The sequence below is a fragment of the Pan paniscus genome, chromosome 6, assembly GCF_029289425.2.
Source record: "Pan paniscus chromosome 6, NHGRI_mPanPan1-v2.0_pri, whole genome shotgun sequence".
NCBI lineage: Eukaryota > Metazoa > Chordata > Mammalia > Primates > Hominidae > Pan > Pan paniscus.
In genome coordinates, this window is record NC_073255.2 from 181,016,210 (window position 1) to 181,042,524 (window position 26,315).

A 26,315-nucleotide genomic window follows, 5' to 3' on the forward strand; every position below is an offset into this window, starting at 1 on the left:
GTTTTTAAAAATTCTGATTTATAAGCATACATGTAACCTATTTTTACAAAATATAGAAAAATGTAGATAGATTTATAATGAAAAAATTTACCTACAATATCATCATTCAAAGTCAACCATGTTAAAAATTAAATATATTCTCTTCCAGTATTGGCTATTATTTACATAAATGTAATCAAAATTACATATGCACTGTATCCTTTATGCTCTTAATATTAGTCTATTATAAATTTCTCACAAACATTCTTTTTACTGGATACATAAAATCCCATCTTCCACTTCTATAGTAACTTCGGTGTTAATAATTTAAGGTAGGCCAGGCACGGTGGCTCACGCCTGTAATCTCAGCACTTTTGGAGGCCAAGGTGGGTAGATCACCTGAGGTCAGGAATTCAAGACCAGCCTGGCCAACATGGTGAAACCTCATCTCTAATAAAAATACAAAAAGTTAGCCAGGCATGGTGGCAAGTACCTCAGGAGGCTGAGGCAGGAGAATTGCTTGAACCTGGGAGGTAGAGGTTGCAGTAAGCTGAGATTGCGCCACTGAACTCCAGCCTGGGCAACAACAGCAAAACTTCCTCTCAAAACAAAACAAAACAATAATTTAAGGTAATTCTGTCATTCCGAGTGGTTTAGAGAAGGGAAGCAAACTTTCCACTCTCTTCTTCTTTCCCTATCTCCTGTGCCCACAGTGAATGCTCCACTTTTGCACTCTCTGCAGTCTTCCCCATCTGTGTTCCCATGTACTTCTGCCTCTTTTTCTTCCTCTTCCCATGTCTCTTTGACTCCTGGCTCCTTTCTCTCATTTGTCTCCTATTCATTTACCATAATGTAAGTTCTGTGAGGGCATCCTTATACCCTAATGTCTGTCTTACAGTAGGTACTAAAATTTGCATGTAAGGACAATGATATGTCAACCTGGAATATCCCATTTAACTGGACTGTGGTTTATTGAAAGTTAACTTCTAATGAAATGGCCAGGGTTAGTTTCCTGCCGGGGACTGTGGAACTCCATCTACCCAGGGAAACTCATTTTTATCTACATTCTTGCATCCATAGTCTTACAGAGAGCAAACTCTTCAGTCATAAATCTTCTACTTAGGAACCTGACCAGTAGATGCAGTATTGGTAAATTTTCAATGAGGCCATAAGAATGCATTTACAAAAAGTACAAAGTTAAGGTTGCTTGTGATGATTTTAGCTAATCAGCACAATTTTAGCAGGAAGCAGATACATCTGTCCTTTCCCTCAAATTTCATATAGCTATAAAATATTCGATTTCCTGGAGGAGTTACTCAACACACAAACTTGGAGATTAATTTAGAGGCCAGATCCCCACAAGCATTTGTCTAGCCTTAGACTGAACAACTTCTGTTGCCGGGAGCTTGCCATGTCTAGTGGGAATGGGTCTGTTCTGTAGTTGTTGGATGGAAAAATTGTTAGCAGAGTCTTTTTTATGTTAAGATGAAAAGTGCCTCCCACAGAGTCAACAAAAAGGTTCTGGTGTGTGGAATTTTTTAAGGATGCTAAAGTATGAATAATTGGAAACTTTAGTAATTTGAGGCTTCTGTTATTTCTCTAATTCTTTGTAGTCAATCCATTTATCCGATCCCCTTTAATGCTAACATTATTTACTTGATTTTAGTTCTGTGAAGCTTTGGCTCTTATAAATGACACATCTAACCAAGGGAATGGTTAAGCCTTAGAGCAACTTGTGGAAAGTTTTCATTCCTCAAAACAGGAATGAATAACAATGGCCTCGATATGACTAACATTATTAATGTATTTATATGGGTACATAATTACTAGCAATATCTAGAGAATTATGAAAATGATTTGCATATCCACTTCTTAAAATTTAGGGCAGGGAGGCCGAGGCGGGCGGATCACAAGGTCAGGAGATCAAGACCATCCTGGCTAACACGGTGAAACCCCATCTCTACTAAAAATACAAAAAGTTAGCTAGGCATGGTGGCACGTGCCTGTAGTCCCAGCTACTTGGGAGGCTGAGGCAGGAGAATCACTTGAACCCGGGGGGCGGAGGTTGCAGTGAGCCAAGATCATGCCACTGCACTCCAGCCTGGGCAACAGAGCAAGACTCCATCTCAAAAAAAGAAAAAAAAATCTCTATCCTATATCTCTCAAGCCTTGAAAATAATATATTGGCTTCTTCATGATTTAATCCAGGGCTTCCTCATGAAACTTATTGCTCAATGCCACTGGCATGCAAATATTCCAACTGACCATGCTGCTCAGTTCCTTGCAATAGAATTGAATAAAAGGATTAAAAGGTCAACTTTAAAATATGCCTAATAAATTCACTGACTAAAAGCTATCCCAACAACTTTCTGCATCATTTCTCTTCATCTCATTATTCATGTAGGCTTCCCTGAATTTTAAGGAATGCAAATAAAAGAGCAGAATGTGTGGAGCACTGGGGCCTAGGACATTCTTTTCATGAATATGGAACTAAAGGTAGAGTGAAAGGTATTTCTTAAATAAATTACGTTGATATGGTGGAGAGAGTATTGATGGATGCTTATGTATTTTCTATAGCACAAAAAAGTAAAACTCATATATTATTCTAAGAATCCCTTATTTTATGTCCTTCATATATTTGGTCCCATAGCTATAATATTGGGAGCCTCATTACTTCAAAATGATTATTTTTAAAATTTCCTAACCTATGATACTAAAATTATTGGGGTTATTCAGCAAGTTGTCGTGGGACAAAGCATGGGAATTTCTATAAGGGAGAGGTGAGCAGAATGTCATAATATTACATAGAAAGCTTTCTTATGCATTCTACAAATAGTTGCTGAGTAACCACGTGTTAATAAAAAAAGTGATATAAAGGTAACACTTTTGGAAGGAATGAGATCATGTCCTTTTCAGGGACCTGGATGGAGCTGGAAGCCATCATCCTCAGCAAACTAACACAGGAATAGAAAACCAAACACTGCATGTTCTCTCTCATAAGTGGGAGTTAACAGTGAGAACACATGGACACAGGGAGGGGAACATCACACACCGGGGCCTGCTGGGGGTTGGTGGGCAATGGGAGGGAGACCATTAGGGCAATTACCTAATGCATGCAGGGCTTAAAGCCTAGATGACAGGTTGATGGGTGCAGCAAACCACCATGGCACATGTATACCTATGTAACAAACCTGCACGTTCTGCACATGTATCCCAAAACTTAAAAAAAAAAAGAATATAAAATAAGAATTCTAACTCAAAAACAAACAAAAAAGAATTATTATGAAATAAAGAAGAATTCTAACTCAAAAACAAAACAAAAGATAACTTTTTTGGGAGGCTGAGGCAGGCAGATCGCTTGAACTTAGGAGTTCAGGACCAGCCTGGGCAACATGGAGAGACCCCATCTCTACAAAAAAAAAAAAAAAAAAAAAAAATTAGCCAGGCATGGAGGCTCATGCCTGTAGTCCCAGCTACTTGGGAGACTGAGGCATGAGAATCACTCGAACCCAGGAGATGGATGTTGCAGTGAGCTGAGATTGCGCCACCGCACTCCAGCCTGGGTGACAGTGAGACCACTGTATATATATATAAAAAAAGAGCCCATAATCCCAGCACTTTGGGAGGCTGAGGCAGGCGGATCACCTGAGGTCAGCAGTTCGAGATCAGCCTGGCCAACATGGTGAAACCCTGTCTCTACTAAGGATACAAAAATTAGCAGGGTGTGGTGCCAGGTGCCTGTAATCCCAGCTACTCGGGAGGCTGAGGCAGGAGAATCACTTGAACCCTGGAGGTGGAGGCTGCAGTGAGCTGAGATCGCACCACTGCACTCCAGCCTGGGGGACAAGAGCATCTGAGACTTTGTCTCAAAAAAAAAAAAAAAAAAGAAAAGAAAAAGAGAAAGAAAAAAACATTAGCTGGGCATGGTGCCAGGTGCCTGTAATCCCAGCTACTCGGAAGGCTGAGGCAGGAGAATCGCTTGAATCTGGGAGGCACAGGTTGCATTGAGCCGAGATCCCGCCACTTTACTCCAGCCTGGGCAACAAGAGTGAGACTCTGTCTCAAAACAAAACAAAACAAAACAAAACAAAACAAAAAAGCACTGAATCCAACTCACAAATAATGAGATTTAGCATAGGGAATTCAGTTGCAGACAGCATAGCGTTTATTTTTTATGGTTTTAGACTCCTCAGGCTAATTTCATATGCATGTTAAAGGTTTAATTTGTAGAACAAGCAAATTTAAACACAAGTAAAATATTAGAATTGAATGCCAAGGTCTCATAGTATTTGAAAATCACATGTACTCTTGTCTGGAATCCACCTCAACTCTTGACAGCCATGGTCATGTCTTGAACTTCCAAATCGAGAAACCACTCCAGCTACAAGATTTCTAACTGAAAATTTTCTCTTAACCTTTTACTTCTTCTATTTTTCCTGTTAAATGAGGTCAATTAAACATGCTCTTCACTTGCTGGGTGTGGTGGCACATGGCTGTAATCCTAGTTACTTGGGAGACTGAGGCAAGAGCATCCCTTGAGTCCAGGAGTTTGAATCCAATTGGGGCAACACAGGAAGAACCCGTATATTAAAAAAATAAAAAAAAATGTCTTCATATTTACTTTGACTTTGACTCTTTTAGCTTACACTAATATTCTAAGCCTATGATGATTACTTGTCTCATGGCTTTCATGTTCCCATTAACATGCTAGCCATTTTGAGCAACTGAAAATTGCTTGGCCTTTTGATTTTCCTTTGTTACTAGCTGAATGTTTTGCCCTGGCCTTGGCCTTGGAACATCACTTTCTTCTTCAGATATGTGAACAAGGACGGATACAACCAGATCTAACCAGACTAGGTTTAGGATATGTATCTTTCAGATTGAGGAACCCACTCAAGGGCAACATTAACATACAGAGGCTTCTTGACTTATGATGTGGTTACATCCCAATAAACCCATCATAAGTTGAAAATATCATAAGGCAAAAATGCGCTTAATACAGCTAACCTACCAAACATCATAGCTTAGCCTAGCCTACCTTGAATGTGCTCAGAACACTTACATTACCCTACAGTTGGGCAAAATCATCTAACCCCAAACCTATCATAATAAAGTTATTATAAAGAATTTTACATCAAAAGTCAAAATTCGAAGTAAGGTTTCTACTGAATTCTAGCTTTTACACTATTGTAAAGTTGGAAAATCCTAAGTCACACCATTGTGAGTCAGGGACTGTCTGTATCTACTTTAAATCTTGGTTAGTTAGGGAACAAGGAAAGAAAAGAACAATAGTTGTCAGGGACTAGAGAAGCGGTGCAGTATGTTCCCTCAGCACGGGTACAAGTGGGGACTTCAGTTACTGCACTAGTGGTGCTGCACAAATATTACTACTCACTTGCTACAGACAAGGCCCTACTCTAGGAATAGGAGATACAGCAGATGACAGTCAAGGACCTCAAGGGGTTCATATTCTAGTAGAAGGTTCATACTGTTTAATGGTTAACAAAATTATGCCATTCAGATAAAACTCTGCTCAATTCTTGCATAATTTTATTCTCATCATTTCCCATGTTTATTGTTCAAAAATACAATGGGCTATTAAATATTCACTAGACTTTAGGTTTTAAAAATATAAGGGTTATGGTATGATTTGCCACCCTACATTTATCAGTTCCTTTGACTATTAGTTAAAAACACTTTTCTACCTCTGGACTCTGTATACATCTCAGATTTCTTGGTTCTCGGGGACCAGCTATGGGTCCATTGTGAGAAATTTCCTACTTTTCAACTGTGGGCGCTCTCGGGGCCTTGCTTACATTTTTCAAGTTATCTGCAGGGATGGAATTAGTTTTTATTTGTTGTGTACAAAGTCCTTGCTTTCGGTGGTAGAATAAAATACTTAGAGAACAGTCCATGGATCTATTTACTTCCCATGACCTGTGAAGAGGAGTGATGTTGCCAGGACCTCTTTCCTGGGTTGTACCCAGAGCTGTTTTGTGCACGCTCTGAGCCTCCAGGGATGCCATCCCAATGGAGGCTAATTGATCAAGGCTGCCTGGAGAATTGTTTTGAGATAGATTCTGAGGCTTAGGCTGGGGATCATCAGAAAAGAAAATTAGGATTGATAAGTGAAATCTGCTGTGGGCAAGGAAGGGCAAACTTGTACTTTACATGCCAGGAATTTTTGAATCTGTATGTGACTCCCAAGAAAGGCTTGACCTTGTAGCTTCGATTTTAATCTCCGCAGGTATAAGGATAATTCATTTTATGTTGAATAGACTGCTCTAAAGACAATTTAAATAATCTAATACCCCTGCCCATTTCCTAAGAGAGTTGTGTTGACTGTTTTATTCCCAAATAGGATCAAATTCAACCTGCTGTCATTGGTAGATTATTCTTCTTAACACACATGTAAGAATAAAAACTATTATTAGTTTGGTGATAAAGGCAGTGAAACAAACACCGAGAATAGGAGTAGAAAAATGTTCTGTGTGACCTTGCTTAAATTATGAGGCAAATAAGTTGAAATATCTCCAGATACATTCTCGCTCAAATATGCCAGTTTTCAATAATTTATTGAAATCATATAAATTCTGAAACAGATTTTTAAAATACTTTAATAATGGGATATCTTAATTCTTTGATGGGAAATATTTTTTAAAATTACACTCCTATTGTCCTAAATTTATGAAAAAAATGAATGTTCAATGCAGAACACCTGCATAAATACACTTTTTAAAAAAGGTACCTTTATGCATTTTGCTCTGCCCTTAGGTGCTCTTTTTCCAATCTAGAATATATTTCTGGATGTTTTTCAATTGACAATAAAATTACTGGAGTACACGCATGTTTTATTGTGTTTGTGTGTGTCTATGGACTGGATCACAAGGTATATCAGATGTATTTCTAGTGGGCCATGGTAAATATAGTCTGAAAGTCACCATTCTGACCATACCCCTCTCAAAATCACAGAGCCTTGGAGAAGAGAAGAACAGTTTCTTGCTGCGTACTGACTTGGCACATACCATCAGTGGCAATCATGTCAGATCTATGTGCTGCTTTATTTTCACAGTTCAAGTAAAGCTGTGGAAAAAGTCTGAGCAGCAGTAGTAGGCAAGGTCTGTGCCACACACAGAAGCAGAACGCAAAATGCATTCCACACACATAGAAGTGTGACACAAAAGTTTGAGCATTTACCTGTATGAATGCCCCAGTCTGTGTCCACCGCTTCTTTGCTCTGAGTGATGCTCACCCATGCCCCCCTAGCCCCAATTCCTTGAACCACACATATAACTTATTACATGTCATGGTCATGTGTGACTCCAACCAGGTTGCAATAGCTGCAGCCATTTTCAGATTTTCCCTGCTTTCTAAAGAGAAGTGAGATCATAGCATGTTTTCACTAATCAGTGACTTAGGTAGACAGATGACATTTGGGGGTGACAATAACTAGATTTATAAATGCTACAAATCCGACCCATAGAAATAAGAAAGTGACTGGAGTCAGAAGGTCAAGGAGCACCTGTCACTTTCCCAGCAGGGCCCAACCTGCAGTCTCTTTTATGGCTACAAGCTGGAGGTCAGGATCTGAACTGAACAGGAGTAAGAGAAGAGGGACTTCCCGGGGGGGCTCAGATAGTTCACTGGGTGTACCTGAGATCTCACTATCTGCAGACTTGTATTGTTATAAAAATAAGTGAATACTTAACTGCCACGGTGGGGTAGCACATAAAGAGAAAAACACACTTAGGTAGTTTTAAGGAATGGGAAGGGGTGAAATATAGTCATCCCCTAATATCTGCAAGGACAACCTCTCCAACCCCCAACCTGCAGATACCAAAATCCGTGGATGGGATACTTAAGTCCCTGATATAAAATGATGTGGTATTTGCATATAACCTATGTACATCCTCCCGTATATGTTACATCATCTTTAGATTACTTAAAATCCCCAATACAATATAAATGCTAAGTAAACAGTTGTTATACTGTATTGTTTAGGAAATAATGACAAGAAAAATGTCTGTCTGTGTTCAGTACAGATGCAACCATTCTTTTCTTTACAAATATTTTCAATCCATGATTGATTGACTGAATGTATGGATGTGGAACCCACTGATACAGAGGGCTGACTGTAATAAAACCAGCACCTAGTGCTGTATGAAAGGAGAGAAGGTTAGCACTCCCCTTGACAAGAATGGAAGAGGCCCTCGGGCCTGACAACACACATATGGTTAAAACTAGCACCTAATTCCTTAGTAGCCTGGCAGGAACTGGGAATGGTGGCCTATGTTTTAAGAGAACCCCTTCTGTGGGCCCCCAATGGCTACAGCCTGATACTCAGGTGGTGGTGTGAGATAAGCCTCAGTGCTTTTTTTTTATCCCCTGTCCCCCAATATTTACTAAGCTTCAGGAAACGATATTCTTTTTTGATAAGTATCCATTTATTAACACTGGTAACATTTTCAGGGCACATAGAACATGCATTCTTTGGTAGCAAAATTTTAAAATCACAGATATATTTCTTTTATATATTATGAATATATTTCTAGTAAGGAATATATAACTAGTCTTCAGAAACTGAAGATGGAAACATAGCTAAGCCTCAACTTCCGGTCAAGCAGAAAGTAATGAAAAGTGCTGAAAATGCCACAGTCATGTGGGCCACTGCTCCTTAAATGCCACAATCACGTGGGCCACTGTTCCTTAAATGCCACAGTCACGTAGGCCACTGCTCCTTAAATGCCACAATCACACGGGCCACTGCTCCTTTAATTCTCTACAGACAACCTGAGTCTCACACTGTCATAGCACCAAGAAGAAAACAGTTACTTTCACTTTTCTTATAGCAACATAGGGATTTGTGTACATAAAACATGTTGGACAGGTTCTCCTTCAATCATGGTTTGTATGTCAATAGTTGGTTTCATAAAACAGAGAAAGGTGGAAAGAAGATAGAAGATGGTCTCTTTACAAAAGAAAAGTGAATACATTTCGATGCACCAGGTTGTTTAGGCTAAGTCAGTAACTGTGTGTATTATCAGCCCTATGACTGCTAAGTGTCAATATTTAGAATTTCAGTGTGGGAAAGAACCTTAGACACCATCAGTCCAACCGCTTCCATTTTACAGCTAAGGAAAAGGTTCCGGAAACTTAGGTGAATATCAGACTGGGATGAGAACGCAGGCTTTGGAGTTAGGCTCCTTAGTATATGAAGTTCATGTATCCCCATAGACAAACTCATTTTCTGGTAATATGAATACACTTCTGGATGAACCAACAGTTTTTCAGTCTAAGGTATGTCAGAAACGAATTCAATTTTTATGCTTAAGTTTCCTCTGCACAGCTTTCTCCATTTAGGTTGTGATGATGATGCAGACTGTTACCCCCTCTAGACTTTTGCATTCTTACTTTTGAATTTGAGGGTTAATGTGTGAGTAGGGCTCCAAGAATCATCATTTATCTTTCACATCATTTCTCTTTTCACCTATTGCTTATATAACTACCTATTTTTAAATTTAACAATTAGGTCAATGATTCTTGATTTATTTAAGACAATACCAAAAACAGTAATAAGGTCAGAGTGACCTGGTGCACTTCTAACACCCCAATCTGAAAGGAATTTTTTTTCAGTATAAGATAATATATATCATATACAGAAAACTAATACTAAAAGGTACTCAGAGGTAGCCCTTGTTGTTAGACATTTAAGGATGTTCTAGACTCCAAGAGGAACCTCAACAGTTTTCTCTGACTCAAATTAAAAACAATTTTCTAGGATAAATGGAATGATTAATAACATAAGAAGAATAATCAGTACTGAATTGTATAGTGGAATGATTCCCATTAGGTTCCAACCGAATATAATGGAGCTTATTTGCTTTCTTAGCATGTATCTTTCCCACTACTATAAAATTGAGATCTGTCATTTATAATGTTACCTGTATTATCTAAACACTAACATCTTTAAACCCAGTGGGCTTCCCCTAGAGGGGTTTAGATTCTTGCAAACCCAGGTGAATCGTTCTTGTTGAGCAATGAACCGTTGAGAAATGAGATAAGGCAGAGGCACACTTATGGATGCCAGTCAACAGGTTAGCTTTTGATGGCCATGGTCCAGAGGAGTGGGTGGTCAGTTTCCACAGTCACAACACCAGACCCGTCGTAGGTATTGGAAGTACTGACCAATGTTCCAAAAGCAAGCACATCATTTGCTGTAAGAAAATAAGGGGAAAAAATTAGTAACTATTTTTTTTTCTTCCTCCAGTGTAGATTAACTTTGTCACTTACCAAAAAGCAAGTACACACTTTGATAAAAAATATATAAATGTGGGATAGGTGAAATATATGATGTATGGCTTTAAAATGGGTAATTTCTATAACTTGCTGTAAACATTCTTCCTGGAATTGGTTATTGACCATTTTGGGTTATATATCATTCTCAATATTAAATTTTATTAGAATCTTTTCTTTTTCTTTACTAATTATAAAACCAAAACCTGTATTTGTAATGTGCTACTTACTTCCTTCCCTGGGTACAATTTTAGTTTCTCTTGATAATTCAGAATTAAAATTTAATATGTTATTACACTCTACAAAATGTAGTTTTAGCTTCAAGTAGAAATGATATGAGACAGATAGAAAATTACCTAAAAAAATGCATGTGATTTTGGTCACTGTTTTCTCATAAAGTAAGAAAAGCCAAAGTGAATACAGCTTACATTCTGTAAAATTAATAGAAACTCAAAGGTCAAAGCCGACTTTCAAATGTGTAATCTTGAGCAAGTCACTTAAGCTCAGCCATAAAGTGAGGGCAAGAGATGATAAGATAATCCTTTAAACTACTTATCAAAGTAAAAGGCTTATGAATTAAGATTAGAATTTATATATTTATACATTTCATAAATATATAGCTATAAATATATTTTTTATTTTCTAACAAGTTAATGCCTAGGCACAGATTGGTAACTTCACCTCTCTTTGCAATTCACTTCATCAACATGACTCTAAACTCACAACTGTCCTATAAGCATCCCTTGGTAACCAATATTATTTTCTTTACCAAAATTCAGAGAGAAAAATGAACAAATGTTATGGAGCCCAAACTATCCGAGTCAGAAGAGGCCCCTTTTCTTTCAAACAAAACCTATGAAGTTATACACACTGCTTTGGGGGAAATCAATCAATTACAATGCTCACTTCCCACTAGAGGGAGCCTCCTATCTTTCTGAGGAAATCTTGAAAAGGCAATTTAAAAATTCAGGAACAGTACTGCAAGATAATCTATCGTCAGTATTACCAGTTCACACAGCTTATTTATTAAAACTCAAATTATTTTTCATAGTTCTTAATGTTTTTACTAGTGCAAACACAAAAGTAAAACTACATGGTAGTACAGAGTGAATCTCATGTGAATATTGCCCTGATACGAACTTCAGTATAGGAAGCTCTTAACTCTTGAGTCATTTGGGACTTGGGACTTCCGTGAGATGATGTTTCTGAACACTGGTGATATACACAGAAATATGTATCGATCTAGACACTGTTACATAGTTGGTAGATCAGGGTGGTGATCTTTGAGGGATTCACAGCAAAGTCAATTGAAATCTCTACCTCTCCTGAATAGTGGTCTTGCCTGGAACCTGGGTGCTTACCAAGTAGCTTACTGAGACCTATCCCAGGCCTACGGTTTCAAGGTTTTCCCAATAGCCAAGAGGGAGGGAGTCAGGGAACACTTCACACCACTTCATTGCGAAGGCAATTTAGAGTGCTTCAGCAGGCCTGCCAACTTTAAAGTGGAAACTCCCTCGTGAAGACCCATGCATGCACGACCCACTTAAATTTGACACACACATTATATGATTCGAGAAAATGGATTAAAATCCTAGTTTTTACTTAGGCCCAAAGAACAGGAGTACAAACTTGTGCTTCAAGTTTATAGCTGCATATAAATTCCTTTCTGATTTTTGAAGCCAGACTATGGATTTCAGAATTTCAGCGGTAGCTACCTGGATTATACATACTGGGTTTGCTAAGACACTGTTGTAGCCTAATTAATTTTTAAATGGGAAAATAATCCAAGTGGTTGTATTTGGGCATAAGAAGATGAAATTTTTTTTTGGAAGGATATATTTCTTTGAGTTAAGCAAGCCCACTGTTAGCTATACTTGTAAATTATGTTTTTATTTTATTTTATAATATTTAAAGTTCCAACAAGACCAGTTATATAGTTACAATTAATTAAAAATAACAATTGGTTTTGATTATCTCTAACTTTATGGAAAGTACAATAAAAATGATAGAAAACTAAGATGAATAAGTTGAGAGACAAAGTCATGAATTTTAATTTACTATGTCATTACAATTATTTTGGAATATATTTTCTTCAAGTCACAGAATCATATTTTTGGACAAAACCTTAGAAAAATAAAAAAATTTTAAGGAAAATATTTGGAATTATGATGAACTTCCTCTACCCCAAATATCTGAAGGCCAATCATGACATAAGTACATGAAACTAGTAAAGAGACAGCTGTGTACAGATAGTAGAAAAACAAATTACCTCTTCGTTTCTACCCTAGAGGATTTGTCCAACACTTTAGCTGGCTGAACTATAGAAAATCTGACTTGGATTTTTCCCATTGTTTGCAGAGTAGACTACAGCCAACCGTAGTTGCTCAAAGACAACCAGTCATCAGATCAAGTCCCGTTTTTAACAAAAGGCAAAAATAAAAGTTACAGATCTATGTGCAAGCTTATAAGCAATGATATTTTGTGTGATAAACACATTAACATAGATTTTACAATTTTCATCCATTATCTCAGGCTGTTTTATTTCCCAAAGGTAAGGACGAGAATTAGCACTCTGTGTTCTATTGTTTTCAGTGATGTCCTCCCAGCTTTTCTCTAAAGCTGGAAAAACAGGGGACTACAAAGCAAGAGCTGGCAAATCGGTGGAAACCAATTATTCAACTCTTTTCAGTTAGTGGGGCCATTTGTCCCTGGTTTCTTGCCCATCTTTCCTCCACAAGCTACATTACTGAACTGTGGCTCCTTGGTTGGAGCTGGAAGCATGAAGGAGTACTCTGCAAGGCCTCGGATGCTTTTGGCACTGAAAAGCAACAGTGGGAGGGATTCATTCTCTGTGTACCTGCATGACTTTTCTGATCAGGTGCTTTTATAGAAAAGGCATCTCTCTATCAAAGAGCATGACTCCATCATGATGAAGTTAATCAGTTAGATCTAGGTTCAAACCCTGGCTCTACCATTCAACAGCTTTACAAACTCAGTTATTTAAACTCTTTGGCCTTGTGTCATCAACAGTAAATATGTAGAAAGTATCTACTTCACAGGGAAGTTGTATGGATTATGTGGCCAATCTTACATATGATACATATTCAAGTAATTTCCATCTTCTTTGCTTTCTCCTGTTATCCTGCTGATAAAACAGATCAGGTTTTTCTTTTAAAATTAACAAAAAGAGAGATGTCATGAGCTGAACAATTAGCAAAGGCCTGAATTCAAGTGATTAGTTTATAGCCAGCTGAGAAGTAGAATGAGGTACACTCATAACTTTTCCAGGCTAGCTTTTGTGAAATACTTAACATCATTCCAGGTGATTCCTTGGCCTGCATGTATGTATGCATTTATTTAATAGATATTAAAGCCTCATTCTGTGCCAGGCACTAGGGTTTAAGGATGAGTATCTCTGCCCTCACTAAAATGAGGACTCACATTTTAGTAAAAGGGAAAGATATACAATCAAACCCAGCAGACAGGAGAGAAGCATGAGGTGGGCCAAGGAGGGTAGAGGTGCCTTCCTGGCAGCCAAGATGGGTTGTGTATTCAAGAGGGAGGTGAAGCCTTTGACAGTGGGGGGCTACTGGCATCCCTAGAGGCCTGCCAGCTGGCCTGGCTTCCCAAGAATCTGTAGATCGACGCTGGTTCTTTTGTAAAAATAAATACATTATTTAAAAAGGCAATGGAAACATTTCTAAAATCAATAAATCCTGAGAGCAAAATGGAGGTGCTATTTGAGATGGGCATAATCCTCATTCATTCAAGACGTGATCTGAGTCCTTACAGTACACCAGGCACTCAAGGCATAGCCAGGTTTTATCTTCCATTTAGAGATGAGGAAAATGAAGCTCAGAGAGGCTAAAATCACAGGCTATGATGATAATAAAAGTTGTCAGACACTAACAAGTTAGTAAGGGAGGTTAAGGCGATGCTTTGAAGAGCTCTAAAGAAGAGAACTGTTGCTGGTCTGTTCTCCTGAAGTACAGAGCTGTCTTTTGGCAGCCTGATGGAGACTTAAGGAGATGCGTTAGTGAGATCACTCTAAGACTTAATGAATACTTTACATCTCATATAGACAAATGCTTAATGAACCCATTATGATGAATCTTAAGGCTCCCTACCATTCTGGAACATTAGGTTAAGTTCGGAGAGTTAAGTTAGACATATTAGACATCACTAACTATTTAAGACATAATGGGACCACTGTCTACACTCACCATTTACTCTCTGAGGATTCTTAGCCTACGTGGAGAAATGGCAACACATTAAGAAAATATGACTCAGATTTCATTACCAGGAAAAGAAAACTATACTGTCTATAACATCAGTTCACTATTATAGGTCTTTACAATTTTAATTTTTGACAAATATATTTTTTAAAAAAAGGTCTTTTACGTACACACATGAGGCAAAAGATTATATTTTAAAAATTGCCAATTTATACTGTAAAATATGAATTCTGGGAAGGGTTATTAGTGAATTTGTTTCTTATAAAATGGCATTTATACTTATGGTTGCTCTTGAAAATTTTCAAAAATAAAATCAATATGTTGGGTTTTCACTTTCTTGAAGTAAAAAACTCAAAGTAGTCCTAATGTAAAGCTGTGGAGTACATGCCTTTTGTGTACTTATATTTCTATTAGAATCTTAGGAAATACAAATTTGAGACCATCTATAAAATAAATATATTTATTTATCTCAGCACTGCCAAATAAAAATAAGTGATCACAAATCTAAATTTTCTAATAGCCACCTTAAAAAAGTAAAAATAGGAAAAATGTTAATATCTTTTTTATTTAGCCCAATATATCCAAAATCATTTTAACATCATCAATATATAAAATTTGGGGTCTTTTACATTCCTTTTTCATACTAAGTCTCTGAAATCCATTTACAGCATGTCTCAACTTGGACAAGGCTCATTTTAAGTATTCAATGGCCATACGTAGCTAGTGGTTACTATATAGATTGAACAGTGCAATTCTAGGTTGTTGAAGCAGGAACTATATTTATGATTCAATTATCTGCTTTTTTCAGAGGAACATTATTTTTTGGTTTGATTATACAGATACTAATTTTCATTTCATATGTAGCTATGCGGTCACAGAGTCCGAGGTTATAAAGAGAACATTAAATTCAAAGTGTGCATATAAAATCATTTTGAGTGATTTGAACTTACGATGTGAGTGGATCAACAAACACTTAAATACTTAACATGTGTTCAGCAGCAAGACAGACTCAGTCCTCTGCCCTTCAACTTGAAGGCTGAGAACTATCTAGCAGGAACTGTAGAAAGGACAACCAAAAATCCAAAATCCAAGCAAACCTAATGTGAAATTACCAAGAGAATATATACTACATTCTATAAGGTATAGAATAAATAGATGCCTGCTTGGACATGTGGCAAATAATCTTCCTTTTTTTTGAAGGGGGGAAGGAGTTATTTATTTTTATTTTATTTTATTTATTCATTTATTTCCATAGGTTTTTGGGGAACAGGTGGTGTTTGGTTACATGAGTAAGTTCTTTAGTAGTGATCTGTGAGATTTTGGTGTACCCAACACCCAAGCAGTGTACACTGTACCCAATTTGAAGTCTTTTATCCCTCACTCACCTCCCACCCTTTCCCCCAAGACCCTCAAGTCCCCAAAGTCCACTGTATCATTCTTATGCATTTGTATCCTCATAGTGTGGCTCCCACTTATAAGTGAGAACATATGATGTTCGGTTTTCCATTTCTGAGTTACTTCACTTAGAATAATGATCTCCAATTCCACTACTGGGTATCTACTCAGAGGAAAAGAAGTCATTATACAAAAAAGATACTTACAATCTTCTAATTGTACTTGCAAATAATCTTCTAATTTTTCTTCTAATAATTGCAAATAATCTTCTAATTGTACTCCTTTCTCCCAATTATTACCTTCTCTTCCCACTCCTCTAACACTTGTGAAAGAATAACTGGCGGACCCTAATTGCCTATAATGAAATGTTCAAAACAAGCACATTCCCTCTTCCCGGCCCAAACATCCTGGCATGGCACTTAAGGCCCTTTGTCATCTGGCTACTTCCTACCTGCTTGCCAGCCACTCTCTGCTACTTGCTGTTCCTTGAATAGATCAGGAATTTCCTGCTTCTACGAAAATTTTTGACATGTTCCCTCCGAGAACAAATGGACTTTTCTCTGCATATTTTATCCTTCAAGTCTAAACTCAATGTCACTTGCTACCCTGTCCGCTCTTTGATTCTCCAACTGCTACAGGCCAAATTAAAAATTCTCTTTTCTATTTACAAAGGACTTGATTGCTTCCCTGGAACACACTTTGTATTTAAAGCTGACTGTTTAGATGCCTCGTCTCAAGCAGGCAAAGTACAGAGTGAGCTTGAAACATCTTGCTCCAGAAAGCAAGAGGGTGCTCAAAAACAGATGTAGACCTGTGAAAAGGACACAACGACTGGAACTAATTTGGGGCATTAGAAAAGAATCCTGAGAGAGAGAGCCATTATAATATATTGAATAATGAATTGCCAAAAGCAGGTGGAGAGAAGAAAACCTATTCTTTACAGAAGAATGCCAACTACTAAAGGAAGGAATGGCAGAATTAGAGAATTAGAAAGGCACCATTTGCAGCCACCAGTGTAATAACTAGTTTAGGCAAGAACCATCAATGGATGGATGCTGAAACTACTGCATAAAATGTGGAGAAGAAGGATAGCACCCAGTTCCAAAGCAGTACTCCATGTATTGCTTTTAACTTCAAAGGAAAAAAAGGTAGCAGAGTGATCTCATGAGTCCGATCTTAGCTAAATGATCAACCTTAGCATCACCAATAAAAGGCCATACTGATATCATGTGCCTCCTGCTATGATGCTAGGGATGAATACAATATCACCCATTAATACTTTTGTCCAAAAATCCCTGACCTGAATTGAATCATGGGGAAACCATAGACAAATGCAGAATGGGGGCAGAAGACAGGTTAGTGGGCCTGAACTCTTAAAAGCTGTCAGTGTCATGAAAGACCAAAAAAGTGAAGGGGCTTTTCTAGATTAAAACAGACTAAACAGATATGACAACTAAATACAATGCATGTTTTTTTAGTAGACTCCAGATTTTAGAAAGTTATAAAGAGCACTACTGGGACACTTGGGGAGTAAGAATATGGACTGTACACTATTATTCCATCAATGTTACATTTTGGGAGTAGATATTAGCACTGTAGTTATGCAAGAGAATGACCTCGTTCCTAGGAGATACAAGCTGAGGAATTTCAGGTGTTTATTATTATCATGCCTTCAACTTATTTTCAAATAGTTCAGAATGTAATGCACATACACTCATACTCACATATTATATTGTTTGGAGATTTGTCCCTGCCCAAATCTTATGTTGAATTGTAATCTCTGATGCTGGAGGAAGGGCCTGGTGGGAGGTGTTTGGGTTATGAGGGTGGATCCCTCGTGGCTTGGTGCTGTCTTTGAGATAGTGAGTTCTCTCAAGATCTGGTCATTTAAAAGTGCATGGCACCTTCCCCACAATCTCTCTCTTGCTCCTGATTTCCCTGTGGTGAGTGCCTGCTTCTGCCTTGCCTTCTGCCATGGGTAAAAGCTTCCCGAGGCCTTCCCAGAAGCAGATGCTGACACGATGCTTCCTGTACCGCCTGCAGAACCATAAGCCCAATTCAACCTCTTTTCTTTGTAAATTACCCAGCCTCAGCAATGCAAGAATGGCCTAGTACACATACAAAGAAATAAATGCAAATGTAGAAAAAAATGTTAGCACTTGGTGAATCTCAGTGAAAGGTATTCAGATTTTGCTGTACTGTCCCTTCAGTTTTTTGTAGGTTTGAAGTTATTCAACATTAAAATTCCACATTACAATCTGGAGAAAAAATTTGGGAAGAAAGGCTAGCAACTTAGGAAGGGGAGTGTTTCCCTCTTGGTTCACCTTTGGTTTCCCTGAAAGCTGAAGTAATGCCATTGCAAAGCATTAAGAAATGTTTATTGATTTAAAGTGCATCAAAATAAATCCAAGTTGAAAAAAAATGTGCCAAATTTAGGAAGAAATTATCTAGTCTATGATATATCTGCATTGCAGCTTCTTGGAAAAGTATAGAGAGAGATGCTGAGCACACAGACTGTGTGTGGTGAGGCCCCTTCCTTTGTCAACTCATTGAAGCTCACCAAGGACAGCCTTTACTTCCACTCATTGATGCAGGAGGCCCTGGAAATTAACATGCAGTGTCTACCAGAACTTCTTAGTGCTTGTGAAAATGGTAAGAGCGAGACTTACTGTTATGCATGTCTCTGATAAAAAGCCATCAGCTGTGCTTTCTTTTTGGGCTTTATCTCTCAAAACCCTGATGTGCTAAGACTCTTCCCAAGGTGAACACTCATCACCTCCCTCTCCTGACAACTAATCATTCCTTGAACTCAAATGTCCAAGGAAGGGCTATTATAATTCTATTTGAAACTGGCTGCATTTATCTTCATCTCTCTTGGAAGTCACATTTCCCTTGCCCTTGGATGAGGACTGGAACGCATTAGAAGGCTTCTGATGTTCAATTATTCTTCCTTCTCCACATTGTCTGTGTTATGACTCGGCCTGTTGATCGAAAAACAATTAGGCCAGGAAAATGCTGCTGCTTGGAGGAATCAAAACTAATTATGCCAGTTAGAAAATGTTTACAAAGATCATCACTTTCAAACATTTAGCCCTTTCTAAAATAAACAAAATCGTTATTTTTATTTGTTAAAGAGAATTCCCTAATGTATTATGTCATCAGCATGTTCTACTCATAAAAGGCCCCATGTTCCAGTTAAAGAGCCAATCAGAGCTGCTTTAAGAAAAAAGAAAAGCTTACTGGGCTTATAAAATAAGAACCACAGTCCAAATCCACAAAATGTGACCTTTTTGCATTAATTATTAGTGGTAAAGTGAATGAACTGTGTAGAACTCTGTGAAAATTTTCAGTGTGGAAAATCAGTATCAGATTTAAACGTTTGTTCAAAGAAGAGAAAGGCTGTCCACAGGCTGTTCTGAACTTATTTATTTTGCTCTGTTGCCTTCAAATCCTGTGTCTTGGTGTTGCCTCCTGTGGACACTGGCCTGCCCCAAAACCATCCCACAGGGGTGAGAATTATGACCTGCAGATGCCAAAGATGACTGAGTCGCAGCCATCCTAATCTCTTGCTGCCTGGCTGTAGAGCAAGGCAAGTCATTTTGTACTGCTGGGCCTCAGTGCCATCCCTGAAAACAGAGAGTTGATCTTGTCACTGTAATATTTTATGACTTTTGTTAAAAGTCCCTCAGGTGACCTCAGCATCCATTTGTAAAATGCCAATAATACTTGTCCCCAGTTACCTCTAATACTGCTATCGTGAAGACGAATGAGTTAATGTCTGTGAAGAGCTTTGACTTCTCCAGAAAAGTGTTGAAAATGTGTCGTATTATTATCATCATTTCATCTGCACTGAGGAAGCTTTAAAGTGGCATTTGCTTCTATCCTTCAAATGTCAACAGAGATTATTACAGGTACATCAAACAAACAGAAATGTCATAGAAAAGTGAAAAAAGAGAGGAACATGTGCGGTAGCATGGTATGATTACTTAACATCAATCTCAAACCTGCAGGTGGTATTTATACAAATAAGCTAAAGAGACATAATCTAGGCCCTTTTAGAATTTACCAGTCAAGAGGGTCTCTGTGAATCTGCTGTGATTCTGGGGGCTGCCGGATTTGCAAATCGTTCACTGCTCAATTGAACTCTTTTAAATTTAATTCGGCTGAAGTTTTTCTTTTATCAGATGGTGTCAGAAGTGGGATCCAAAATGGAGCTTCTAGCATCCCCCAGCAGCACTGAGTGAATATGCAAGGTACCTGCAGGACCCACTTGTGTCCACTCATCTCTCAGAGCTGCTGGGGATCATGGGTAAGCTCCCTCTTGGATTTCGGAGCTCCACTGATCTCTCACAGCCACTGGGGATCATGGGTAAGCTCCCTCTTGGATTTCCGAGCTCCACTGATCTCTCACAGCCACTGGGGATCATGGTTAAGCTCCCTCTTAGATTTCCCAGCTCCACAGATTTGTGTTTTGAGCTCTCTGAGTTTCTTTGAGCAAATTTCTGATCCAAACTGGGTTTGGAGTTGTGACAGAAACTGGACTGGGTCCAGGAATGGATTTGATCTGGGAATTAACTGGCTTGGATCCAGTTAGAGGCCTCTTACATCTGACTGGGTCAGAAAGGAACTGGTAGTAAGCAGTAATATTGCAGGAGTTATAAAATTTGGCTTTTGAAAAATCAGATTTTTGTGTTATACCCCTTTGTTTCATTTTTCTTACACTTGGGCAGGAAAAAAAAATCACTGGCTAAGTTAATCAAGAGAAGCTGAGCGTAAGGCCAATATTTTAGGTAAAAATGCGATCCTTGGTTTCTGGAAAACTGAGTTCTTTCTGGCTTACACTTCAGGCCTGGGAGGCAGCGAAATCTTACAGAAACAGCAAAATCTTACTAAAGATAACTTACAGTGGAATGTTCCGAATGAACAACAATGCATTTGAAGTACATTTTTAAAATGAGGGCTCTCAGTAAAGTCCCTTTTGTCTAAGAATGGGTTTGGCACTACAGCATGTCAACTGCTATTCTCTTTGGAATAATCTGCCTTGCACTCTTTGCTGACAACTGTGGGTGACAGGATTAGGCATGTACAGGATCGTGGGACATGGGGAGCTTTTTCCTCCCTAAAAGGGGAAACTTGAGAGATGATGGGCCTGCTGGAAAAGATCCCTTCGCTACCTAGAAGCAGCCGCCTGAACTTTTTTTTCAGTGTCGCTGCAATGGGTGGGTCTTTCTCTGGCCTCCCTGATCATTTCACCTTCCCCACCCTGCCTCAGGCAATGCTTTTCTCTTTCTCCTTTCTCTTTCTTATCTTTTCTATTACTCAGGGCAACCATCTTGCCCAGAGACCACAGGTTGAAACTCCTGGTCGGAGGTTGGATTAACGACGATGGAGCCCAACCAGGTGCAAATTTGAGCCTTGCCAGTTTGATACTGGGTGCTAATCAGAGCAACTAACGTCTATGTTTTTGTCACATGTATTTTACTCTGGCAAGAACAGAAAAAGATAATTTTCTTTTCTGATGTGGCTTTGCCCCAGTGCGATGGTGTGGCAAGCTCAGTCACGAAGGCCGCTCAGGCAAAGAGAACCCAGAAGCCTGGCATGCCGGCAAAAGGGTAAGAATTTCTTACCAGTCAGACTTCTGGCTTCTCTCTTTCTGTGCAAATGGTTGACTGAATGGTAAAAAAATCACTGTTTATCTCCATCTTGTTTTATGTCCTTGGGAGCTTGACCTTGTTACCACGTGGCAGTACTTTCTCTTGGTCTCCTCCTTCCAGGGAACAGGAATTTTAGGGTTTATGTCATAATTAGCTCTAAAAATTATCTTGAGTAGTTAAAAGCCTTTGTAAGCTCACAATTAACTATTCTAGATGCTTTCTGGGAAGAACAGTGAAGACTGCCCTATGCTGTAGCTCAGTTGCTAAGGCTTTGCCCTTTCTTACTGGTGGTCTGGTTTCGATTCCCTGCTTGTGAAATAAAAGCCTTTTCATTTAATTTCTGCATGACCTTGTCTAGTCTCTTCTCCTTCATGTACTATCTTAAATTTTCCTTTCGCTGAGCACCTGGGAGGTTACCTTTGGTAAAGTTCAAAAGCCGGAAATATCGGAGTGAAGGTTAGGTACTATTAGAAGTCAATTTTCCATTTATTTGTGCTTGGGAAGATCTAGTCAAATTAACCAGATGACTGAATCCTTGAATTTACAGAAAGCCCTTGAAGTTCTGAAAGATTTGCCATGTAAATCCCTCTAAGATTCTGGCTCAATCTTGATCAATTCAGCCAGACCAACTGGTCCACTCAGGCCACCTCTTGCTGGTGAAATTCCCGCTCCTCTCACAAAGGCATCTTCCCTGCTGCCTGTGTCCCTACGCGGTGCCCTGCTTTCCTCTTTGGCTCCACTGCCCACTCGAGATTCCCTGTTACAGTTAGTACCTGCCACTCTAGCTCCTCCAGATCTCCTGCCACCCTCCTGCACCAGCCCCTCCCCGACCCCTGCTTTACCCTACGAGGGCCACCGGCATGACTTGACCTCTGCTCCTTTAATAATAGATGGTCTTTCTTATATCTCAGCCTGAAACTGTGACAGTCCCGAAAATGAAATCTCAGTGGTCATGGTGGCTTTTCATTGTCTTGTGGAAAAATATTTACAACACAGAAATAGGGGATGAGTGTTTACCATCAAGCAGAATCCATTCAATCATACGGCTGTTTCTAGAATAGAATTTCATTTAGTGAGAGTCTGACCGCTGCCTTTTGGGAAAAACATCATTTGATTTAAGTTCAAATGGTCTAATATTAACAGATATGATTTGTTATAGCAAAGGTAATGAAGCGATGTCTTAGACTGTCCATAAACCTATAACTATACAAGCTTGCTCCTAATATATTTCATCATGACCTATTTTCATTTTTAATTTCCCCTTGCTGATATACAATAATAATATTTCAATTTAGGAATAGCTGTCATCTTCCTATATGAATATTCTAACAAGTCTGAAAATATTAGCCATTCTTAGAAACAAGCTACTTTAATTCACAATTAATATATTCTCTTTCTCGTTCTCGTTATAATAATCAATTTTTCAATACTCATACCATGGACTTTTTCCTGATGACAGCCTGAACTTCTCTTTTTTTGATGAACCTTCTTTGCATTAACTATCTGCATGCAAAGTTGCATATTATCCCAGCCTCAAATTTATAACCTTCTACTTAGCATTTTACTATATCATTGTGGAGTGCTGACATGTGTAATACTATCTTACACATTAAATGTTCAAGTATTTTTTTCTACCAATTAGATTATAAGCTCCTTGTGGGCAGAAATATGACTTGGTCTAACTTCCTTTATTATAGAATGTCTAATCTGCAAGAAACCTTATCTATTATTTAGTTCAGTGGTTTAATACAGATAAAAGTGAGGCTGCTCCTACTTTAACCAATTTAAAGTCCTAGGCTCAAAGTTCTCTTCACTTGACTTTACCTCATAACCAAACCAAGTTGGCCTTAGGGAACTGGCTAGGTCTTCAGTGCTTCAGAGAATGTATTTAAAGAGCCACTGATATAATAGCCAAACACTTTATTTCAAGACAGGAAAATGAATTAAAGATACGTTATTGACCTAGGATGCCCAGCACTGAAATTCAAGTCTGTTGACTTGTAGCTCAGTGTATTCTCTATTATAACAAAATCAAACTATGGGCCAGCCACAGTGCCTCCTGTCTATAATCCTAGCACTTTGGAGGCTGAGGTGGGAGGATCACTTGAGGCCAGGAGTTTGAGACCAGCCTGGCAACATAGTGAGACCCCATCTCTATATATATAAAAAAATAATAAATTTTAAAAACCCAAAGTCAAATTACGGGCTTTAACAAATTGGTTGGCTCCTCAGAAGTATTTTTGGATTAGCTAAGCAAAGTTAAATGATTAAAACTACATACTGAATATCTGAATTGCTTGAACATGTGGCTATGTTACCTATTTTTTCCTAAAGCTTAGTGATTCATGTAGATTGACTAAAGTCACAGGCTTCAAGCCGGTGGCAAAATGGATTCAGAAGTTTCTCATCCTTGATTTTTGTGTAAGCTACAGACCACAGGACACAATGTACTTATCTGAAACACTCTGTACTGCATTTTCTTATTTAGAAAATGCACCAATTCCATTTATAAACCACTATCTATAGGAGTGTTTCTTTTGTTGTGTCAGCCATTATTTAATTAAGTAGTATTAACAGTCTAGACAAGGAGGAATGAGGAAATGGTCACACAGGCTTAGCTGCTAAGACATGGTTCAATATTTGGCTTTTAGTAAAAACATTTTGCTGTATCTGTAGTAAACACATTAGATAAAAATTAAAGGTGAAATTTCAGTTAATCCACTTTCACTGCTGATATGGCAAGATTATTAGAAGACAGGCTAACTACAGAGCCTTTATTTATGATTTAGGAAAATAGACCTATATTGTTAGAGAAGAAAAAAATTCACTCGTTATGAATGGCTGTATTCGCAACTGAAAGAATATCAATATATCAGACATCAATTACACCAAAGATAAGATGATTACAAACCTTCTATGTAGAAAAAACATTCATTTTGAAGTATTTGGAGACAGGGATGGAGAATGGCAATTTTGTTTTTGTACTAAAAAAATCATTCCTCAAAAGCTGAGTTATGAAGTTTGTACAAACTAAGATTATATTATATCAAAGCTGCAGGTTAGGAAGTCATATTTACTTGGTATGTATAGACAAATTTACAACTCTAATCAATTTGGTAGAAAGTCTACTAAAATTGAACTAATTTTTTAAAAAGCCTGTCAAATCACAACTAGTATGTATGTGTAGAAATGGCCTGAGATAGCTTTTCTGTATTCTTAATTAAGAAATAAACAATCCTATATATTCCTTGCAAGTCTCTAGCCTGGAAGGCATGAAAGATCCCTGGCTCCTCCCTGTTCCTTTGATGCCATCAGTGGTATCTAGTTGTTGGGGGTTTCGGGGCAACCTCTGATTCAGACCCTTGTGGCACCTTGTTGATGACCAGGATCTTACCTACTCATTGTGGTCCAATCAATATTGGGTGGAACCCTCTTGATGGCTACCATTTTGACCTCTCACCTTTCTTCTTAATCCATGACACTCTTTGCAAGAAGCAATCTAGGAAAGCAGATATCCTCCCCCTTATTCTTCCTAAAACATCCACGCCATCGGAGAAATGTGATGAATAATTACCAATATGCCTTTTTAGTGTTGTGCCTGCTGAGTGTTGGTGAACCTCTTCCTCCAGAGATGATGGACACAGTTGTGATGTCTCACTGTTCTATACTTTGCTTGGAGGTGACTACAGACTGGCCTCTACTTGGGCACTTGAGGCCATCTGATGTATCTGGAGTAACAGCTGCCTCTGATCTTAGGCTTGGGGCAGCTTCACTTATGAGTACTGGCTGTGAGCCCCTGAGGCTTCATTCTGTTAGTGCTGGGGTATCTCATTTTCCACTCATTGATGGAGTGGCAGTGATGTGTGTCTCCTCTTCTCTGAGTCAAAGAGGCATCTCCTACAGGACATGCTGCAGGCCTGTGGATTGGTGCTGAGGTGTTGTAGGTATTTTTGTTCTAAGCATTAACAGGACTGACACTATCTATTTTGGCCCTTATTCCATAGAGGTCTTTTCCTTCCAAAGAAATCCAAAGGCATACACAACCTATCCCATATTCCATTTCCCTGCTGAGGGATGAAGAAATCATCTTAGCAGATTGTTTCTTTCCTTCTCATCTAAGAGATATGTTTATATGTGTACATGGCAACAGGGATGAGGAACCTCCAGATTCTTGGCATGATTTCAGGCACCTGGACACAGCGCTGCCTCTGGTATAGGGCCTGGTGTACTTTCTTCCTTGTATCCTCCCAGGCACTTCACTGGAGAGTGACTGATCTCTTCTTGAGTCAAGATTTAAATATACTTCAACATACTAATAACTTTTATTTACTAGATTTGCCATTTAAGCAAGTCTTTATCTTCCGCTGTTGCCCTAGTATTTATAATATCTGAATCAAAGAGGAATAGATTCTTGAAAAACTGTGCCACACACTCTAGCCTGGGTGACAGAATGAGACTCCATCTCAAACAAAACAAAACAAACAAAAAACTGTGCTACAAATTCAGACTGCTTTTTTAAACAGTAGTCTTGTATGGGTCTTTTAATGTGCAATGCAAGAATAGTGCTGTGTTTTAGCATGAGATGATGTTGCTTATATAAATGATTTTATATCTCACGAAAAAAATCTATAAAATCAAAGTAAAAAGTTATCTTTACTCTTTTAAAAAAAGAGGCTCATATATTAAACATGTTGAACCTTATTAGACAGATATCTACCAGGCTTAGTGATGTAAGCTCATGACTCTCAAATGCAAAACT

At 38.4% G+C, this 26,315-nt stretch overlaps 1 protein-coding gene and 1 pseudogene across 6 annotated transcripts in view; one reads left to right on the top strand and one right to left on the bottom strand.

Annotated features, from left to right (window-relative positions):
* Window positions 1-8,132: 8,132 nt before the first annotated feature.
* LOC112440591 (U6atac minor spliceosomal RNA) lies at window positions 8,133-8,277 on the top strand (annotated as a pseudogene).
* A 127-nt stretch (window positions 8,278-8,404) lies between these two features.
* Window positions 8,405-26,315, bottom strand: part of TPK1 (thiamin pyrophosphokinase 1) — a 379,683-nt gene continuing 361,772 nt past the window's right edge. For all 6 annotated transcript variants that reach the window (XM_055115484.2, XM_003820515.6, XM_034965164.3 and 3 more), the window contains one exon: window positions 8,405-10,193. In XM_055115484.2, coding sequence (XP_054971459.1) covers window positions 10,075-10,193 — 119 coding nt within the window. In that variant the 3' untranslated portion in view covers window positions 8,405-10,074. The remainder of the gene's footprint in view (window positions 10,194-26,315) is intronic.